The 19952-nt window shown below is 33.7% G+C and overlaps 1 protein-coding gene across 2 annotated transcripts in view; it reads left to right on the top strand.

Moving 5' to 3' along the window:
• Positions 1-19952, top strand: part of HBS1L (HBS1 like translational GTPase) — an 82538-nt gene that overhangs the window by 50337 nt on the left and 12249 nt on the right. For both annotated transcript variants that reach the window (XM_024759039.1, XM_024759041.1), the window contains 9 exons: positions 1879-1987; positions 6432-6694; positions 7166-7331; positions 10047-10164; positions 12752-12898; positions 14579-14653; positions 15374-15491; positions 16122-16190; positions 18974-19078. In XM_024759039.1, the coding sequence (XP_024614807.1) occupies positions 1879-1987; positions 6432-6694; positions 7166-7331; positions 10047-10164; positions 12752-12898; positions 14579-14653; positions 15374-15491; positions 16122-16190; positions 18974-19078 (1170 nt within the window). The remainder of the gene's footprint in view (positions 1-1878; positions 1988-6431; positions 6695-7165; positions 7332-10046; positions 10165-12751; positions 12899-14578; positions 14654-15373; positions 15492-16121; positions 16191-18973; positions 19079-19952) is intronic.

Below are 19952 nucleotides of genomic sequence, written 5' to 3' on the forward strand. Positions count from 1 at the left end.
GGCTACAAAAAGCTTCACTTTAGTCCAGGTCAGGTTTTGCTTCCAAATGAGTTAAAACAAAAAACCTTAATTTTTCAGAGCTTTTGGATTTTGGAATTATGCGTAAGAGATAGTGGACATGTACTTGCTGCCTGTTTTCTCACCTTTTTTTTAACCCATTCTGGCTTTGCCTTCCCTCACTTCTCTCAGATGGTTCTTGCTAACTCTACCAATGACCTTTATCTAAAGGAGTCGTGTCACTAGTGAATGTTTTCAGTCGTCTCACTTGACTGCACAGCAACTTCAGACTCTGGTGATGCCACTTCCCTTAGCTTCCTGGGCACCATCCTCCCCGGCCCTCCTCTGTCACCTTTTTGTAGGCTCACTGTCCTCTTTCTTGCTGTCCTCTATCTGTGATTAAAGGTTGAATTTCTTCCAAGGCTTTGTCCTGAGACCACTCCTTTTCTTACTCAGTATTCTCTCCCTTGGTGATCTCACTTATGTCAATGCCTTCAACAGCTTATTATGTGCTGATGAATCATAAATATATGCTCCAGCCCAGACTTCTCCTTTGAGTGTGACCCTGTTTTATCTTCTCCTCTCTTTCCCTTCCCCCCACTTTCTTACATCATTTTGTTGGCTTCCAGTTGTGTTAGAAAAAGCATTAGGATCTTTGCTGTGACTTAAAGGTCCTGCATTGCCTGGCCATTGCCCCCCTCTTCAGCTCCATTTAACTGTGTTCCCTCTCCCCTCTGCTTTTACTCCCTCTGAAGGCCATGCTGCCTCCTGCAGCAGGGCCCTCATACAGCTACTCTCTGCTTGGAATGCCCTTCCTTTCTGGGTAGTTTATTCTTGCTCATTTTTTGTGTCTTCACTTAACTCTCATTTTCCTATGGAAGCACTCTAATTCATGTGCCCTGTCACCAAATCTGATAGTACCGTATACAGATTATAACACTAATAACAGTCGTAATTTTATTTTTTGTGATCAGTTTTCTCCACTAGACTGTAAGCTCTCTCAGTACAAGGATTATGTCTGCTTTTGTTCACCACTATATTTCCAGCGTAGTGCTTGGCATATAGTAAGCAAATAGCAAACATTTTGAATGAATTATGTACATTAATTATCTTTTCTAATTTTTAAAAGTAATTTCTGTATATATATTTACCAGTGTAGCAATGCGGTTTCCATAGTTTTATGTGGACCCAATCCTGATGGTACTCTTACTGAAAATAATAAAGATACATTCTGAAGAATTTCATATATATTTTTTAAAGGATCAAATGCATAAAAGTCTTACTTTGATCTAGCTCGTAATTTATTCTCCTTCATGTTCTTAATTTACTTTTTCTATGTTGACTTCTTCCCCCGTATTCTATGGAGATATCAAATATCTTACTAAGTCTAGTATTGTGAGCAAGTAAAATATATACAGTATCTAGCACAATTCAGCAGACTCTCAACTTGCTCATCAGTTTGTAGGTATCACGATTAAAAATAGTTTAGCCATCTGCTAACTGACCGGACAATTTTAGTATTGTGAAAGGGTGTGGTAGGAGAGGGAGATACAGGGTCTAGGTATAATGTCAGAATGAGGCTCAATGCAGAAACCACCTTGTGACCTCTTAATACTGAAACTTAAGAGTCAGTTCAAAATTAGGAAGAGATTTGGTGGAGGTTAAGCACAGCAGAGTCCTGACAATGGGGGATTTCCCAGAATAGGGTGACAGAAGAATTTCTTTCAGCATTTTAAAATTTCGCTGAATATTTTTTAGAGAAAAAATACGTATAAAGATGTGATTCTGTGAAAATTACCATAATATGTATTTAGTGTGTAATAAATGTTTCTAGGAATCAATTTGAATTAACTAGACTTTTATATTTTACTCTTTCATTAGGAAAATCAATAGATTCCCAGTCATCTCGAAGTGAATCTGAAATTGTGCCAAAAGTTGCTAAAATGACTGTATCTGGAAAGAAGCAAACTATGGGATTTGAAGTGCCTGGGTAAGGTTTTTAACCCCTCCCCCCTTTTTTGAAATTAGTATTGTCTCCTTGTTAGACTGTAGGAAAGAGAATCTATTTCAATTTTGCATAATATAATCATTGAAGTATAATGGGTCCTCAGTATGGCATAGTACAAAGAAAAGGGTATGAGAAATTAAGCTTGATTCTAGACTTACCTATGTATATTAACCTACCTCACTGTCAGTTTCCTTATACAAATTAAATATAGCTACTTTAACGTTAAAAACCTATGATTTTGTGAAATCTAGCACTGTGAGGTAGGGAATCCTTTGCCACTAGATGGTGTAAGTAAGCAGTGTTTGGAAATTAAATGTAGTTGGTGAATCAAGGAATCATTAATTAAAATTTTTTTACTATTATCTTTAAACTCTTTTAGATTTTCATACTGAATAAAATGGATCAGTATAACAAAGACAAAATATAAAATAAAACTTACCTAGAATTGCAAATATCTAGTGAGAAATGATAATAAGTCATACTTTAGTAGCACTCATTTATTCTTTCTTTTCACAGTCTTTAGGATTCTCTCAGGAGTTTTTATAGACAAGGGAAGTGGGTTGCTTGAGACATAACAGCACAGTTTAAAAACATTAACTTTAATTTTTTTTTTTTTTGGCCACACCATGCAGCATGTGGGATTTTAGTTCCCCTAAAAACATTAACTTTAATTTTTTTTTTTTTTGGCCACACCATGCAGCATGTGGGATCTTAGTTCCCCTAAAGACATTAACTTTAAACTTCTTTAAAAGTTTTCAGGTTTTTCAATCATTTCATAAATCTATTATTTATAAATTATATATATTTTGTCTATCAGACATGAAACACTATTATCAAATATAAACGATAGAGGATTTTTTTTCCCCAATTTCAGGAAATACAAACTCAGTAGCCATTTTTTTCTCCCTTACAACATTCTTTTATGTAAATTAATAGAAGTATCCATGAGTCTTGGTTGGGAAGAATGTTAATGATTACCTAGTTCATTTTTTTGGTTTTATTTTATAGAAGCAAGACTTTATTCATTAGATTTCAAATTTAGTGAGGGAAAGAAGTCCATATCTAGGACATAGTAGGCATTCAGTATATGTTAGTTAAATGGATGAATGAAAAAGTTAATTTTTAATTTGAGTAACTTTAGCCCGTTAAAATAATTCTGAATCCTGATTCAGTAACAAAAAGCTCAATGTATGTCTTTTCTCTCTGAATGAAGGTTGGGTTGTAAGAATCATAAGTACCTTTTTTATTCTCATGTCTTGAGTGCCATTTAATCCTATTATGGAATTATTTTCATTGAGAGAGGAAAAAATAAATAGAATACACAATTCCTTGTTCTAAGGCTTTTATAATCGTATGCAGAAGGTTTAGAAAGCAACATGCAGATGAGCATAGTACAAAGAAAAGGGAATGAGAAAATAGGCTTGATTCTAGACTTGTCTATGTATATTAATCTATATATTAGAAGTAAATGCATAGTTATCTATGTGAATATTTATAAAAATAATGGGTAATAACTGATCAAGAAAAAATAAATAGTAAATATAAGTAAATAATTCTTAGAAACCCACCTCTATGCTTTACAAGTATAATGCAAGCGTTTCAAAATCTTACAAGACTATATGCTTCATGAGGACAGGGACCATTAATGTTCATCATCATATTCCTTTCGTAGAATAGTTGTTTAAATATTTATTGATCGGAGTCCTTGGAGAAATACATTTTATTTTAAAAATAAACCTGGAAATAGTATAAAGGTAAAAAGCAGCCTGTGAGCCAATATTTTGATGTGGCCCTGTGGGAGATGTCATCAGAATGTGAAAGGTCTGCAAGTACAAATGGAGATACTCAGAATGCATATAGTTGCTCAAGGAACAAGCTATATTTACTTCAAATACTTTTATAGGATTTTGGGGGGACATTTATAGTAGGGTTAATACTTAGGCTGTTGTTTTGATTTGGTCTCAAGAAAGCACAGAGAAACATAAACACTTTTGAGTCAAGATTTCAGCATCATAGATTTCTACATAGTGTGATTCCCAGTGGCAGCTTATAAAGAAAGGATAATGCATTTCTTAGAAGAAACTGAAACAGCAAACTTTTTCTTCACTAATAGTAAAGATAGTAAATATTTCTCTAGAAAGTGCAGTAAGTAAAAATCGTTAGAACCTTGCATAGAGAACAAATAACTCTGTGCTTAACCTCTTCAATCTAAATTATTAGCTTTCCAGTATCATTTAAATAACTCAAAGAAAGATTAAGCCTCCAGATTCATGTAGAAATATTCCCACTCTTGGAAAGATGGTTTTAAAAAAAACAGACCGGTCACTTTAAAATAGTAGATAAGGTTACAAAATTATATCAGAAAGCACCTGAAAAAATATTCAACCAACCTATACTTTCTTTTGTACCAGTCAGTAATTATAATCCTGAACCCAGAATGGTCATTTTTAGACCTCATCTTTGAGATTTTTCAAAATCTTAAAACATTAGCTTTTACTTCATATTACGCAGGAGTTTTTACTAAGTACAGACTTTCGTCGATGCTTTTCTAATTACTTTGACCCTTTTCTCTAACATTGTACAGTTTAGTGAACTAATTTGCAGTTTGCCTAAAATTTACTTGAAGGGAATGTTATTATGAAAGTGAAAGAAAAGCAAACCTTTCATGTTACTGAATTGTAAATGAAATAATCGAGTCAGGTCATGTTTTGTGACGCTCTTCCTATCCTGAGCAGGGCTGCCTGGATGGGTGGATGAGCTGAGTTGCAGGCCTCAACCCACTGTGTCAGCTATAGCTGTTCTGCTTTTATCTGTTTTCCATGTTGGAGTTAGCGTGAGCTTTCCTTTGAAGAAAAGCCTCTGTCACTGAAAACAGAAAGATTTGCAGCCAGAGATTGTGATTTCTCTCAGGTCTGATCAGAACCAGATTCTGTGACGTGACTAGTCATTCTGGTTGAATACTTTCATTGTAATTTGTAGGGTTTTTTTTTACTCCCCTAAATGCAGAGTTATCATGTTTTTGTTTTAGAGAACTAGCTGTGGTCATTCAAATAAATGTTTGCAAATTATATTTTAAATTTGATTTACTTAACTTGGTTGGACTCTTAAAAAAAAGAATGGGAACATTTTCCACATACTGATATTTTTTCCCTGTAGTTTGAGATGAAGCTAATCTGTCTAAGCAGTGTTTAAACAGTGAACACCAAAGTTGGTTAGTGGAGATTTGCAAAACCAAAATAAAATGGGAATGAATATGAGGCTTTTAATGAAGTTGCAAATATAACGAATGTGATTTTTTCCTGAGGCATAGGAGGAAGGGTCAGTGTTGAGCATGTAAAAACACCCTGAGGGGGAACAATGAATCTGTTTTTGTTATTGTGGGCAAGAAGAAAATATTGACAGGTTTACTGTTCGTATACATTTCCATTAGCTGCAATCCTTAAGTTATTTTTGTAAACTGCTTTCTGTATGTAATTCTTCTCTGCCAGATCCACATTGAGTCACATATAATTGGTTTCATTCTTAATAACTTGCAATTTAACCTGTTCTTTGTCCTAATTCTGTGTCGTTGAAGGAAAGGTAATACAAATCGTAGTCTGGTTGATTAGATTACATCCTTTATAGCTATCCGTGGCATAGCACTGTTATAGTTTCTATGGAGGATAGTCCAAGAACTATCGAAGAAATAAGATCAGTGTTTACTTTTGGAGGCAATGTCATTGTCAAGGAGGAAATAAGTTAAGCTAGATGGTATTGCTTCTACTTTACATATCTGAGTTCCTCAATAGATTGTAAACTTTTGGGATCAGTTGATAACTTTTTCATTTCTTTATCTTTTCTTCTCAACATCAGTGCTAGTATATGTTAATATAGTTTTTAGTGAATCAAGTGTTTGTTGAATTAATGAATTAAAACTCTTTTGCCAAAAGTAATAAGAAAATGTACACATTTAGCAATATCTCCCTTAAGGATAGTGTTTGAGCAAAAAAAATTGTAAGTTTCTGTCTGGTTGGAGGAATGAGTTAGGGATAAAACTGATAAAGCTATTTTTTTAGTACTGATTTATCTCCAGGAACACAATGCCAATTTTTGCAAAATATCTCCTTTATGCCATCTGTTTTGATAGGATTGTATAGCTAAGCTATGGGCTTACACATCGAATTTCAGTTATTTTATGGGATATTTTCTTCTTATCTTAGTTTTTGGTCGTCTGTTTTTCTCTTGGGATCTTCCATGTATGTATTTGTGTGGTTTGGGTCTAGCTACTTATCATTTCCACCTTAACAGACTCTAGCCACTTAGTGAAGATCATTTTTTGGTCTGCAAGTGTAAGGAATATGAAGAGACAAATTCTCTGCTCTTCTGACATTATAGGATGTCAGTCGAATTGTTTTAAGCACTTTATTCCTATCTATGCTTTCTGTAGAGTAACTGCTGAAGAAAATGGTCATATTTTCCACACACCTCAAAAAGGACATTCTAGTGAAGATACCGGCCTTGTTTCTTCTGATGTACTTGAGACCGCTTCTAAATCAGCCCTTCCATCCCACACCATTCAAGCATCAGAAGAGCAGAGTTCAACACCGACACCAGTGAAAAAGTCTAGCAAGCTGAGGCAACAAATAGATATCAAAGCAGAGCTGGAAAAGCGGCAAGGAGGGAAGCAACTCCTCAACCTAGTGGTCATTGGTAATGCCCTTTGTTCCTCTGGATTGTCAGTCAACTGCTTAAGCCCAGTAACTTTCTAGTGGCAGCATGGAAACTCATTCCACTCTGCATTTCTCTGTGGGTGTAAATAAACATGAAGCAAGGAGGCATTGCATCATAATGTCAAGTTTCCAAGGTCACTCTGGGTGAAATAATGCCAAGTTACTAAAGAGGTCATTAGACTTGGTTGTGGCATTTTCATTTTATGAACATTTGAAAATTGCCTGTCTCATTGATAATCTTAATTTCCAGAAATAAAGGAAAATTTCCCCCCTTTAAAGAGACATGCTTTTTTCCCTCCATTTAGACATCTTAACTGTTCTTTGATAAAAATTGGTATTTATTACTCTAAACACTGACATGAACTATTGAATTACATATTCCTGCAATGCCTCAATGTGAACAACATCTAGAAAATGTATCTAGTATTAATCCTCAATCAATTTTCCTTAGGTCATGTTGATGCTGGGAAAAGTACTCTGATGGGCCATTTGCTTTATCTTCTGGGTAATGTAAACAAAAGAACTATGCATAAGTATGAACAAGAGTCTAAAAAGGCTGGCAAATCTTCGTTTGCATATGCATGGGTCTTGGATGAGACTGGCGAAGAAAGGGAAAGGTAGTCACTATATTTCAAACTTTTCATTCTGAAATGGTATATAGTCTTTTAAATAAGTATGTAAATATGTTGAATATGCATGAAACAAAGCATGAAATATTTTAGAGACTATTTTTAGAAAAAAGTTTTCAATTATCAGGGAAATGTTTTTATTGTAGTTTTCATTGTAGTCTACGTACATTTTTTACTCTTCCAAATTCTATGAAAATAGTTTAAAAAATGTGTATTAAAAATTTTTTTTAAAAGCAGAGAAAAAGGCAGTAAAAACCCTTAGCTAATTATTCTGTGGGAGAAGTTTTGGTTGTCACTTCCCTGAGTATATGTCAAATTGTCTTGATTTTGAATGAAAATTATGAGTAAGACTCTTAATTTAAAATTAATATATATAATGTTAATATACATAAGATTATTATATCAGGTTATAAAGGAAAGGTAACTTTTTGTAGTAAACTGTCTTCTGTCTAGAATCAAAATGACCGGTAAATTCAAATTACCAGGCTTAATTCATCTTTATACTTTCTGTACTATGCTTTTATGAGACAGAGTCAACAAACAAGTAATTAAACCTGTCTCCTACCAAGTAGATCTAATCCATTTGATTACTTCTGTATGTGTTACTGTGTTCAATGCTAACTTTGGTGAGATTTTAGGAGAATATAGATATTTATATACCTCTGGCCAAAGTATTTCTTTTGAAGTCTTTTTAGATATTTCATGTTAGAACTGGTAGGGATGGGGAAGCCAATGGCACCTTTGTCAGGAAAGAAAGAGGACACTTATAATTAAGTGAAATGGCAAATATACCTACTGTCTCAAAATAATAAAGACTGAAGCCCTCTGAAAATCCTGAATCAACAAAGAAGTTACTCTGTTCTCTGATGTCTTCATTCTGAATATGATTAGAGAACATATTTGGATTTTCATACTTTTTAAAAGTATGTTTATTTTCTTGGAGTATTGATATAAGATAATTCTCAATAAAGCAGGTCACAATATTCCTTAGCTCTTCTGGTAAATAGAATTTTATATCATAGTGGTTTGAGTTTTGTTTTGTTTTTTTCTTGTAGGTGTCTTTCTTATTCTTCATAGTATCACAAGCTTGTTTTACAACCTAGTAAGAAAAAATAGTTGGACAGTTACACATTTTGGGAAAATGAATATTGGAAAACAGAATTTTGTATGATATCAGTATTAGAAGACTAAATTTCCACCTATCAGCTTATTAAGCAGATTATTGATATATGGCTTTTTAGTTTTTTTGTACCATCTATTAAGTAGGTAAAGAGATTGAGGACAGTATAATTAAGTTAGAATGGCTTTGTTTGAATTTACTTCGTGTGTGAGTTGAGCAGGCAAGTAAGCTAATAATCTATCTCTTTCCTAGAATAATTAATAATTTTAGTGTTTTTTTAACAATAAATCTGCTAGTTGGCTGTCATATTTTTGCTGCTGGTAGTTTTCTATTGCTCAACATGCTACAATTTTTAGAATATTCCTTTATTCTGTAGGTAGCAGAAGCTTCCATATACATGATGGGAGTTTTAATTCACCACTATATATTCCTTAGTAGCATTTCAAAAATACAGTGAATTGCTTATCCTACCATGTTAAATATTTATAAATCCTCTGTTCTGCTCATGTGTTGGACAGAAATTAGTAGCCTGAGTGACATTTTCATATCCTCTCAGTTACAAATGCAGAGCAGAGCTGGGTCAAAAGAGTATGGTCAAAGCAGTCCAGGGAGGAGCTCAGACTCAGTCTTGGTTCATCACTATTCTCAGGCACTTATTTGGGGATTATTAAAGAGAATTAAGTATCATTTTTGCAAACTCAAATGGCCCATGGTTTCGGATTAAACTAGAATAACTTGACTAAGGAGACCCACAGTTACCTGACTGCTAGGGTGAACACATAATTTACCATTATAATTGTTGGGACACTTTGGTAGTAGAAGGGAGTGCTCATTCCTTACTACGGACTATCCTGGGCAAACCAGGATGAATAATTACCTAGTTTATTGCCCATGTGATTTCCCTTTTTAAATTCCTGCAGTCTAGAAAGACTTGCTACTTTTGTAGACCCTCCTGGGCTTTCTTATATCTGAATCTATGTTTTTGTGGCTAAGAAGAGGCGCTGTGTTGGACTCCAAGAGGATGACATGAGATGTAAAACCACTACTGTCCCTGTCTCTCAATTGTTAAAAAATTGTTCATCTCCTTTGATATTTCCTGTTTGCTAAATGTGTAACATACTGACCAGCCTTACAAATGAAAGTTTTATAAGTTTATTTCTATAATTAGTGAAGCATAAATGTAAGAAAATGAGGAAAGGTACATCCTGATAGTGGTCATTCTTCATTTTTATCTTTTCTCATCTGCAATATTTATTGTTTCCCACTCCAGATATGTCCCTATATATCTTTCTTTGTTCACAATCTGTACTGCTTCTTACTGAAAAAAAAAAAAAAGGAAATGGGAAGCATCAGTCATTTTGATTACGCTCTTGTTGTATCCAAACCTTGTTTTAAAGCCATACCAGTGTAATTCTATTACAGCAGAAATTCCAGATAGCCTAATTATTCAAAATAATAGACTATATAATAGAATTCCCATTATTACTTAAGAACTTAGACTGTCATTTCACCTATATTATTAAATAATCCATAACACTGATTATTTCTATGGTGCATTCTAACCATTTTATGTTTTCTTTAAGGGGAGTAACAATGGATGTTGGTATGACAAAGTTTGAGACCAAAACCAAAGTTATTATATTAATGGATGCTCCAGGCCATAAGGATTTCATTCCAAATATGATTACAGGAGCAGCCCAGGTACCAGATATTTTCTTAACCAAAGTACACTGATTGTACATAGAATTTCCTGATGCTGAGGTTATAATGCTAGGATTATAACTTTTAAAATATTAAAATTTTAAATTTTAACTTTTTAAAAAATTTGAAAAAAATAGAGAAATGTATTTTTCATGATCTCTATTGGTACTTTATAAAACCTTTTCTAATTTATTACAAAGAAGCAAATGTATAACAGCTACAAATTTCTTTGTAGTAAAAATAATGGTAAGGGCTCAATGAGGCATAGCTTTATAATTCATTTATTACTAAGTTGGAGTGAATATTTCAACATCTGCCTTTTTACTATGTTTATATTCAAGTCATATATCTTTTTAAAGAGCTAATTTAATGCAGAAATAGTGAAGCTTGGGAGTCTTCCCCCTGTGGTTTATCTGCTTTCTTAAGATTAAAAAACCATTGCAATTTGTAAGCTTACATGATTCTTAATGAGGATACTGAAAAAACCAAAGATAATAACTTTAAATAATTAAAACAATGCAAATAGCACTACACATATAGGACATTGATTTCTTCTATAATAGATGACTACTGGAAAATACGGAGAGTTCAGAAGTTTGTGTCACTTGGCAAAAGTGTTCAGTGATTGACCATTTTCTGAGTTCTTCCACCCATTTAAAGGGAATGTTTATCAACAAATGTTATGAGCATGTCAACCTAAAAAGGATGTTATGTGAATAAATTAGAATATATTTGAAGATAAATAAGGAAGTATTTGATTCTATTTAAGGAAGTTGACATATAATTTCAGAATATTAATTGACAGTCCATGGACTGAATGAGATAATGAAGATTGAAAAGTAATAATTATCACGTTGATTGACTACTGAATACAGGCCAGACTCTGTACTAGGTATTTTGCATGCATTTAGTTTAATCTAATCCTTGTAACAATTCTGTGAAATACATATTAGCCCCATTTTAAATTGATATACTTCTCATTGCATTTACCAAAGGGTATATTTTTCTTTGTTTCCTTATGTGTATGTGTGTGTATGTATGTATGTATGTATGTGTGTGTATGTGTATGTATGTGTGTGTATGTGTGTGTATGTATATATGTTTTCATTCAGTGAAAACTTACTGAATGTGCCAAGCACAATGGTAGGCAGTGTGGAGATATGATGGACTACAAAGCACATTTTGATAGTTTAATGGGAGAGGCAAACACCAGAACATACTATGACACTGAAATGTTTTTTAATCCTAGAATCTTAGAGTCCGGAGTAATCATAAAGAACATTTACTCCAAACTCCTGATGGAATTAGGGTAGGAAAGGATTTTAGAGATTATTTAATTGAATCCCATTATAAGACAAATGAAGAAATAGGCTCAAAGATATTAAGTAACGTACCCAGTGTATGAGGTACTGTGGTAGGCTTTTCTGGATACAGAGATACATATAGCACATGTTGCCTCTCCTCAAGGAAATCACAGTGTAGAAAGGTAGACAATGAAAGGCTAACACAGATGTACTACAAGAAGAATATACACAGTATACATGATGGATGAGGAGAGATCGCTTTTTACCACTTAAAAGGCTTCCTTGAAAATGTGTAGGCATTTAAGCTCCCAAAGACAAGCTGTTGCTTAGAAAGAATAGAGAAATTGCCCAGTAATGTTTTTTGAGATGTTAATAGGAAAGGGGATCAGGAAGGATACTTACTGACTTAGGTATCTTAATACCAGTTCAATGACTTTCAATTTTTAATCTAAAAAAGTACATATACTTTGACAGTTATTAGCAAAACCTGATGAGAAGGAGATTTACAGTCATTGAGCCTAGGATTTGGACGGTCAGGGCTTTAAATAAACTACATTTATACCCCAGTGTTTCTGTGAGGTGAGATAGCTGTCTATTTGCCTGAGGTGTGAGACCTGCTAGTGACTACACATGAGTGAAAGAGCCAATTTTCACATTGATTGCTTTAGTTTGTGCTCTTAACTAAGAATCCTTGATCAAAAGAACTGGATCTCATTGAAGAAATTAGGAGTTTAACATTAGAAGTCATGAAGGATTGGGTATGAATGATGCACTTAAGAGTAGATATAAAGCAGAAGGAATATTTGGGTAAGAATTAAAGGAAAAAGAATAGAAATAATAGTGTAAATTGCCCCCCCCCAAAGTAAGTACATGATACTTCTGATTTAAATTATAAAGTTCTGTTGTATTCCGAACAAAGTATCTGATGAATTCTTTACTTACTTTATGATCATTTCATTTCCTATTATGGTGTGGATTATATGATGACATGTGAAAATCTTTAAAAACTGATAGCAGAAACATAACCCCTTTGCCTGGTTATAATAATTATCATGTAATCAAATATGGGAATTTTTACTTTTTTATGTCATTATTTTTTTGGCACATGCTAGTGCCAAAATTTTAATGCATCTGTGTAATTCCTTTGATTTGCTTTGTGTTTGGTGTCAGGTTGGAGTCTGCCTTTAAAATCTCACCCACACAACTAATTTAATAATCTGTCCTTTGAATTAAAATGCTATGACATTATTTGCTGTTTTGATTGTTATTTTTTTCTTTTTTAGGCAGATGTAGCAGTTTTAGTTGTAGATGCCAGCAGGGGAGAGTTTGAAGCTGGATTTGAGACTGGGGGACAAACACGAGAACATGGCCTCTTGGTTCGTTCTCTGGGAGTGACCCAGCTCGCAGTTGCAGTCAATAAAATGGATCAGGTATTTAAAGGCTTCTTGAAAATTCGTTTTCGATGGTAGTTAAGATGATGTTCTGCCGTATTGATGACCTCAGGTGTGACTAGTATACATTTTCTTAGTCCAGTTGTCATATTTTAAAAAACAAATTCATGATGCTAATAGTAAATAAATGAGGTATTAGTAATTTTTAAGCAAGAAGATAAATTCTCACTTTCAGAATTAATTTATAAATCTTAAAGTCATTTTAAGTTATAAAAATGCATATTTATTTTAGTATAAAGAAAACCTGAAATAACCTATATTTCTAACTCCCCCGCCCAATTTTTAACTTTTCATTTTGTACTTCCATCCAATTTATTTTTACACGTAAAAATCTTTTTTTAATAATATTGGGTTCTAGTCTGTTTCATTATCTACTGTTTCAAAAAATTGACAATATTCTTGTTCATGTTTCCAAGTAATTAATAATTTTTACGCAAAGAGGCAAAGAGGTAGTTTTTATAGGTTTATTCTAGTGTATTTTAAAGATACACTAACATTTATTCAGACAATCCCCTACTTTTGAATATTTCCAGTTTTGTGTATGTGTGTGTTTAGAAATAGTCTATTCTGTGGAAGTTTCTGGGCCTAAGGATATATATATATATTTTAAGACTTGCTGTACATGATGAAAATACCTTTGAGAAAAGTTCTAGTTATTTACTTCTATATGGTGTGTTCACTTCCCCAAATTCTTATCAACACTGCTGTTATTAAAAGATTGTATTCCAATTTGATATATAAAACATGATTTTTCTTCTTTAAACTTACTCTTCTATGAATGGTCATAATATTTAAATATACTTTGTATATTATCATTTGTATTTTTTCTTTTGGAATTTATGTAGTTTGCTCATTTTTGAAACTTAAAAAAAATCAATTTATAAGCTTAATTTAAAGATATTACTGTTTCCTTTTGATTTCTCTCATTATGCTTAGGTATTTTCTTACCCTGGGATCAAATTCATATTCACCTAAGTTTTTCTACATAGCTCTTTTATAGTATCATTATTACATATACCTTTTATTTTTTCCCAGTACTTTAGTATGTAAATTTTCAGACATAAAGTTGAAAGAATGTTACAGTAACACCCGTATTATACCTGCTACATAATATTCTACCACTTGCTTTATCTCATTTTTGTCTATCTACCCCTGTATCCATCCATTTATCTATCTTATTTTGACATGAATTTCCATGTAAGTTACAAGTTACAGACAGTGTTGCATTTACTCCTAAATACTATAGCATGGGAATGGTTATCTAGAGTTCATATTACATATACATACACTAAGATGTCTGTTTGACTTGGAGGGGGGGTGTCAGTAATTTTATTTTATTTCAGCAGTTGGTCCAGGCACAATTTAATAAGTTATTCACTTTTTCTCCCCACATTTGAAGTCACTTTTAGCATATCCAAAAAATTCTATAAACATTGGAGTTTGTTTCCAGCCTTTCTGTTGTAAGAAAATTTACTTTTAGATCATATTAATAGTAAGATCTGACATTGTGAGCTTTAATTTTAATAGATTTCATATTTAATAGATTTTATAATTATATTTTATAGTCTTGACTGTTTATATTTTATTGCAAAAATTTTAATTTTTTATATATAGCATGGTCTGAAGCATAGTTTTAAAAATAAATTGGATCTTTATCAGGTTAATTGGCAACAAGAAAGGTTTCAAGAGATTACTGGAAAACTTGGGCACTTTCTTAAGCAAGCAGGTTTTAAGGTAAGATAATTTTAAATTTATTTGGGTACTTTCCTTAAGTCTCATCTTACTGATATGAGAGAAAAAACTACTTTGCTACTCTTGTTCAGTATTTTAATTCTTTTTGTTTTTATTTCTCCCTGATATTATGTATATCTTACATTCTTTGGATTACTTTATTTGTTTGTTTGTTTGTTTGACTGACCATTTATTGCCATGCCATGCGTGGCATGCAGGATCTTAGTTCCCCAACCAGGGATCCCTGCAGTGGGAGTGCAGAGCCCTAATCGCTGGACTGCCTGGGAATTCCCTGGATTACTTCATTTTAGAAAATTGCATACATTTTATAAATTGGCTTGGATCTAGTATAAGTAGAAGACTTTTTCTCCACCTATTAAATTAGATGTATAGGTTTAGGGAGGTCACAGAGGAATGTGGAAACTAGTAGAGAGAAATTTCTCCAGCAAAAATGTGAAATATGCCTACGTTACTAGGTAAAAATGCTTGAGTGTTTTGGAAACACTCAATGCTTAATGCTTGTAAGTTTCCCTCCCACAAAATCAAGAAAGTTGAAAACTGTTGTATCAGATAACTTCAGGGCAGTAGTCCTCTGATTTCTATTACTTTTTAAAAAGTACAGTGTTGCTTTTGCAAACTTGGTACAGTTATGCTAATAGTGAACCTTTGAATTTTTTAAAAACAATGTTGTATTGAGTTTCATATGTTCCATCTTTTCTATAGGAAAGTGATGTAGCTTTTATCCCTACAAGTGGTCTCAGTGGTGAAAATCTAATCACAAGATCTCAGTCAAGTGAACTTACAAAATGGTATAAAGGACTATGTTTATTAGAACAAATTGGTAAGAATACTGCCATATTAATTTTAATGCATTATGAACTTGATATTAATTATTATTTAGAGTTCTTTATGGGGGACAGTGATATGTGTAAAAAAGCATAGGATTTGTAGTCAGAGGAGCTAGGTCACCAATTTTGAAATTATATGCAATATTTAAACTGATGCTAAATTTTTCTTCTTTAATTAATGCCTGCTCTACCTACCTCACAGACTGTTGTGACATTAATGAGAAAACACATGTGAAAACATTTTATAAACTAGAGTATTATATGAATCACAGTCAATTTGCTGTTAGTATTTATTAAACAATTATTTTCTGAGAGACATGGGAGTATAGTGGACTCATTGGACATGAGTCAAAAATTACTTTAGGGCTTCCCTGGTGGCGCAGTGGTTGAGAGTCTGCCTGCCGATGCAGGGGACACGGGTTCGTGCCCCAGTCTGGGAAGATCCCACATGCCGCGGAGCGGCTAGGCCCGTGAGCCATGGCCACTGAGCCTGTGTGTCCAGAGCCTGTGCTCCACAATGGGAGAGGCCACAACAGTGAGAGGCCTGCATACCGCAAAATAAATAAATAAATAAATAAAAATTACTTTAAAATTAAACCTTGCCATTTTACCATTTTTTCCAGATTCCTTCAAGCCTCCTCGAAGATCTGTTGACAAGCCTTTCAGATTATGTGTATCTGATGTTTTCAAAGGTAAGTGTTACCTCTGTTGGCCTACTTCAGTATGGTCCCTGCCTTTCCATTCACTCCTGACCTCTTTTGTTGGACAAAATTATTATGTTGTCTTCAGATTCTTCCTTCTTCATGCCAGTGGTATACAATTCTAGTTACTTAACACCCCTGCCTAGAAGAATCTTCAATTTACTTACCATTTCCCCATCTCATACTCACCTTCCAAGTATAAAAAAACCCTGATCCTTTATCTGTCTAGCCTCATAGTTTTTTTCTCCCGTTAGATTCCTTTAGTTTCTGTATCCTTCAACTGAACTGGATCATTCAGTATTTCCTAATTACATAGGGTTTTTATTGCCACTATGTCTACCCATGTTGTGCTCTTCTCTCTCTTTACTTGTCCATTTCCTACCCATATATAGCAGTCTGGGTCAGGAAATAGACACCACACATATGTAAAATGGGAAGTTTAATATAAAGGATTATTAATATATTAAAAAGAGTGACTATAAGATACAAGGGCACTATGTGGTACCCTAGGGCTGAGGAAGAGAACCCAAGGAAGGACAAACTCAGAAGAGGTGTTGTAGGAGGTGTTGTATTAAATACCTAAGAATACATCCAGTTTAATGTGTACAAGGCTCTACACAGAAAAATATAAAATGGAAATGGAATAAAAGGTCTTAATAAATAAAAGGATGTAGCTTATTATTCCAATATATAACTTATATATTGGAATAATCAGTATGGTAAAGATGTCAGCTGCTCCCCAAATCTCCATTGTCACAGAGCAGGAAGTAGAGAGTAGATTTGGAACTGAGCAGCAATAAATTGATAATTCTGGGGTGATAATTGAGGTCACCCACACACATACCCTAAGGTGTTGCTCTGTGTTCTCTGTATCCTCTGTCACTGCATTTTTCATGCAGTTTTATAATTGTTCCTGTGCTGTTTATTTCACTTAGATTGTGAACTCCTTGAGGGCAAGTACTGTCACTTCTATATCCATATTTGCAAGACCTAGCTCAGTGCCTGGCATATAAAACATACTTAATAAACGTTGTTTAATAAATGAATAAATGAAGGTGCTTCACAAAAATCATTCAATGAAATTGGAATTCATTATTATCATTTTCCAGCATTCTAGTAGAAGAGGAAGTATGGTAATTCTTTTCAAAATGCTTATTATCTATTTAAAATATAAGAGGTGCTTAATTTTCTTTTTGATTAATAGGGTTTGCTGACTCTACTTGTTTACCTCTTCTTTCTTCAGGCAGCTTCCTGGCTTCTGCCTGCATTGCTTGCCTCAATCTCAGTTCCCACTGAGATTATCAAATGAACTCTTGGTTGCCAACGTCAGTACACATTTTTCAGTTCTATCTTACTTCCATCTTACTTGAATTTGGCATTACTTCTGAGGCTTGTAGCCACATCCACCTTGAAACTTTTCCCCCTTGGTTTCTGTGACCGACTTTCTCCTGCTCTTCTGTTCCTTTCACCTCTCTGTATCCTCTCTGTGGGCTCCTCTTTCTCTGTCCCTTGACTCGTGTTCTGTCACTTCAGTCCTCTTCTTATTCTGCATGCTCCCTTTGGACCGATATCCATGATTTCATCTATCTCCTGCATCTTGATGCTTCCCAAATCTCCAACCCAGACCTGTTCTCACTCTGCAGATACATCTGCTAACTGCTGCTGGGCATCTCCACAGGGAGTGTGCTCCCAGGGTACCATTCTCATGGGTTTGGTGTGATTGGTGCCCCCTTGAATGCATCTTCTCCATCTGTATGTCTTGCAGATACTTCAAATTCACCAAGGCTAAAATGGATCTTGTTCTTTAATTTTCTATCTCACAGTTAATGCACATCCCAGATTTTTCTGTTTTTGTGATTATCCCCCATTTACCTTATCACCTTAAATCTGTCATACCTTATTCTCAAATTCTTGAGCTTCTTCCCTTTCTGTAGTCCATGTATGCATTTCAATCAACCTCCCCATCTCTCTGACACAGAAACACCATCATGTCACTTTTCCATTCACAATTCTTTTCTGGTTTCCCATTACTTAACTGAGGATGAAATTCAAGCCCTAAGTGTGATTTATGAGGCCCCGTTATTATTTGTCCCATGTCTACCTCTTTTGCCTCCTGTCTTGCCCTTTCCCTCATTATTCCAAATGGTCCCCATATAAATTCCATATAAATGACACATGGGTCTTAGCACGTCCCACATTTGGTTATGACTGTGCCTTTGCACATGCACACAAACGATCTGGTAAACTCCTGTTCCTTCTTCTAAGTGCCTCGCTAAAGTGTAGTCCTTCTTCTAAGTGCCTCGCTAAAGTGTAGTCATTCTCCATCATCATGGATTCTTTGATGAACCTTGTTTTTTTTCCATTGCACATTATAAATAACATTTGTCTCAGGACAATGTAATTGTTTTTGCCTTTCTCTTCACTAGTGTAAACTCCTTGTAGGTAGGGACTTATATTTTCATCTCTTTATTCCCAGAGTTTAGCACTGTGCCTGGTACTTAGTAAGTATTCAATAAATTTCATTTCAATAAAATTGAAAAAGGAATGAATTCCCACTTTTTCTAATATAAATATTTTTATTTATAAGAAAATCAAGAGTAGAATGTGGTGTGTCATATTTAGTAGATATATTAAAAATTCTGAAATGATCATTGCTTAATGTTCATTGAACTACTAGTTTTATATAACTACTAGGAAACTTAGTATAGCTAGCAGTATTAAACATAGATGATATTGTTATGTGAACCATTATAAAATTTTGGCATGTTTTGTAGACCAAGGATCTGGATTTTGTGTAACTGGTAAAATTGAAGCTGGTTATATCCAAACTGGTGACCGACTACTAGCAATGCCTCCTAATGAAACTTGTACTGCAAAAGGTATTCCTCTGCAAGATTCTTTTGTTAAATAACCCTTAAGTTGAGACAGCAGGTTTTTAAAAGTAGTTTAGTTATTAACTCCAGAGTAAATAACCTCTTACTGAAATTGTAACTGACTGTCAAAATGATACTAACTGTTGAAGATAAAAATGTGAAAACATTAAACGATTTTTTTCTGTTGTGACTATGTGTGTATAAATGTACATATAACATTCTAACTGTGGTAGCATTTTTTTTCTTTTTTTTGACATTGATTCAAGAAGCCTGGCTAGGATTGACCCAGATGTATAGACACCTGTCAGATACATTTAAAATAGTATTCAGTAGCAGAAATTAAGTCTGACCCCATCCTGGCACTAAATAGTCAGTGGCAAAGCAGAGTGCTACAGTCTGTTGTTTTGAAATGTGTATTTCAGAATTACTATAAGTTAACAACCTAGATCATGTTTATACCAAAAGAAATTTTTCACAGGAAAACTTAAGAAAATAAGATGCAAATGGAGAGAATCCTAATGTTGAAAAGAGAAATTGAGCTAGTTTTAAGTGCTGCAATTATTGCTTTTGCATGTATATGACCTTTCATAATAGCTTATAACTGTTTCTATCTTCTGATCATTTGACCTTACCTGTATACATGTTCTTCTTTTTTGAATTCTGCTTAAAAGTTTATAATTCTGCACTTACCTTATTCTAGCTTCCAACTAAACTTCTGACTTCAACATAAAACTGAAGATCTGTTTTATACTATAAAGTAAACTTGCAAACAAAAGGTCTGTGGAAAATGATTCTTTTTTAAAAAGTGTATATTATTTTTATCAAACAAAATTTTCTTGATCTCTAAGCAAGTAGAAAGAAAAAGGTTAAATGGAAATAA

The sequence above is a fragment of the Neophocaena asiaeorientalis genome, unplaced genomic scaffold (genome assembly GCF_003031525.2).
Source record: "Neophocaena asiaeorientalis asiaeorientalis breed wild unplaced genomic scaffold, Neophocaena_asiaeorientalis_V1.1 scaffold5, whole genome shotgun sequence".
Classification (NCBI taxonomy): domain Eukaryota; kingdom Metazoa; phylum Chordata; class Mammalia; order Artiodactyla; family Phocoenidae; genus Neophocaena; species Neophocaena asiaeorientalis.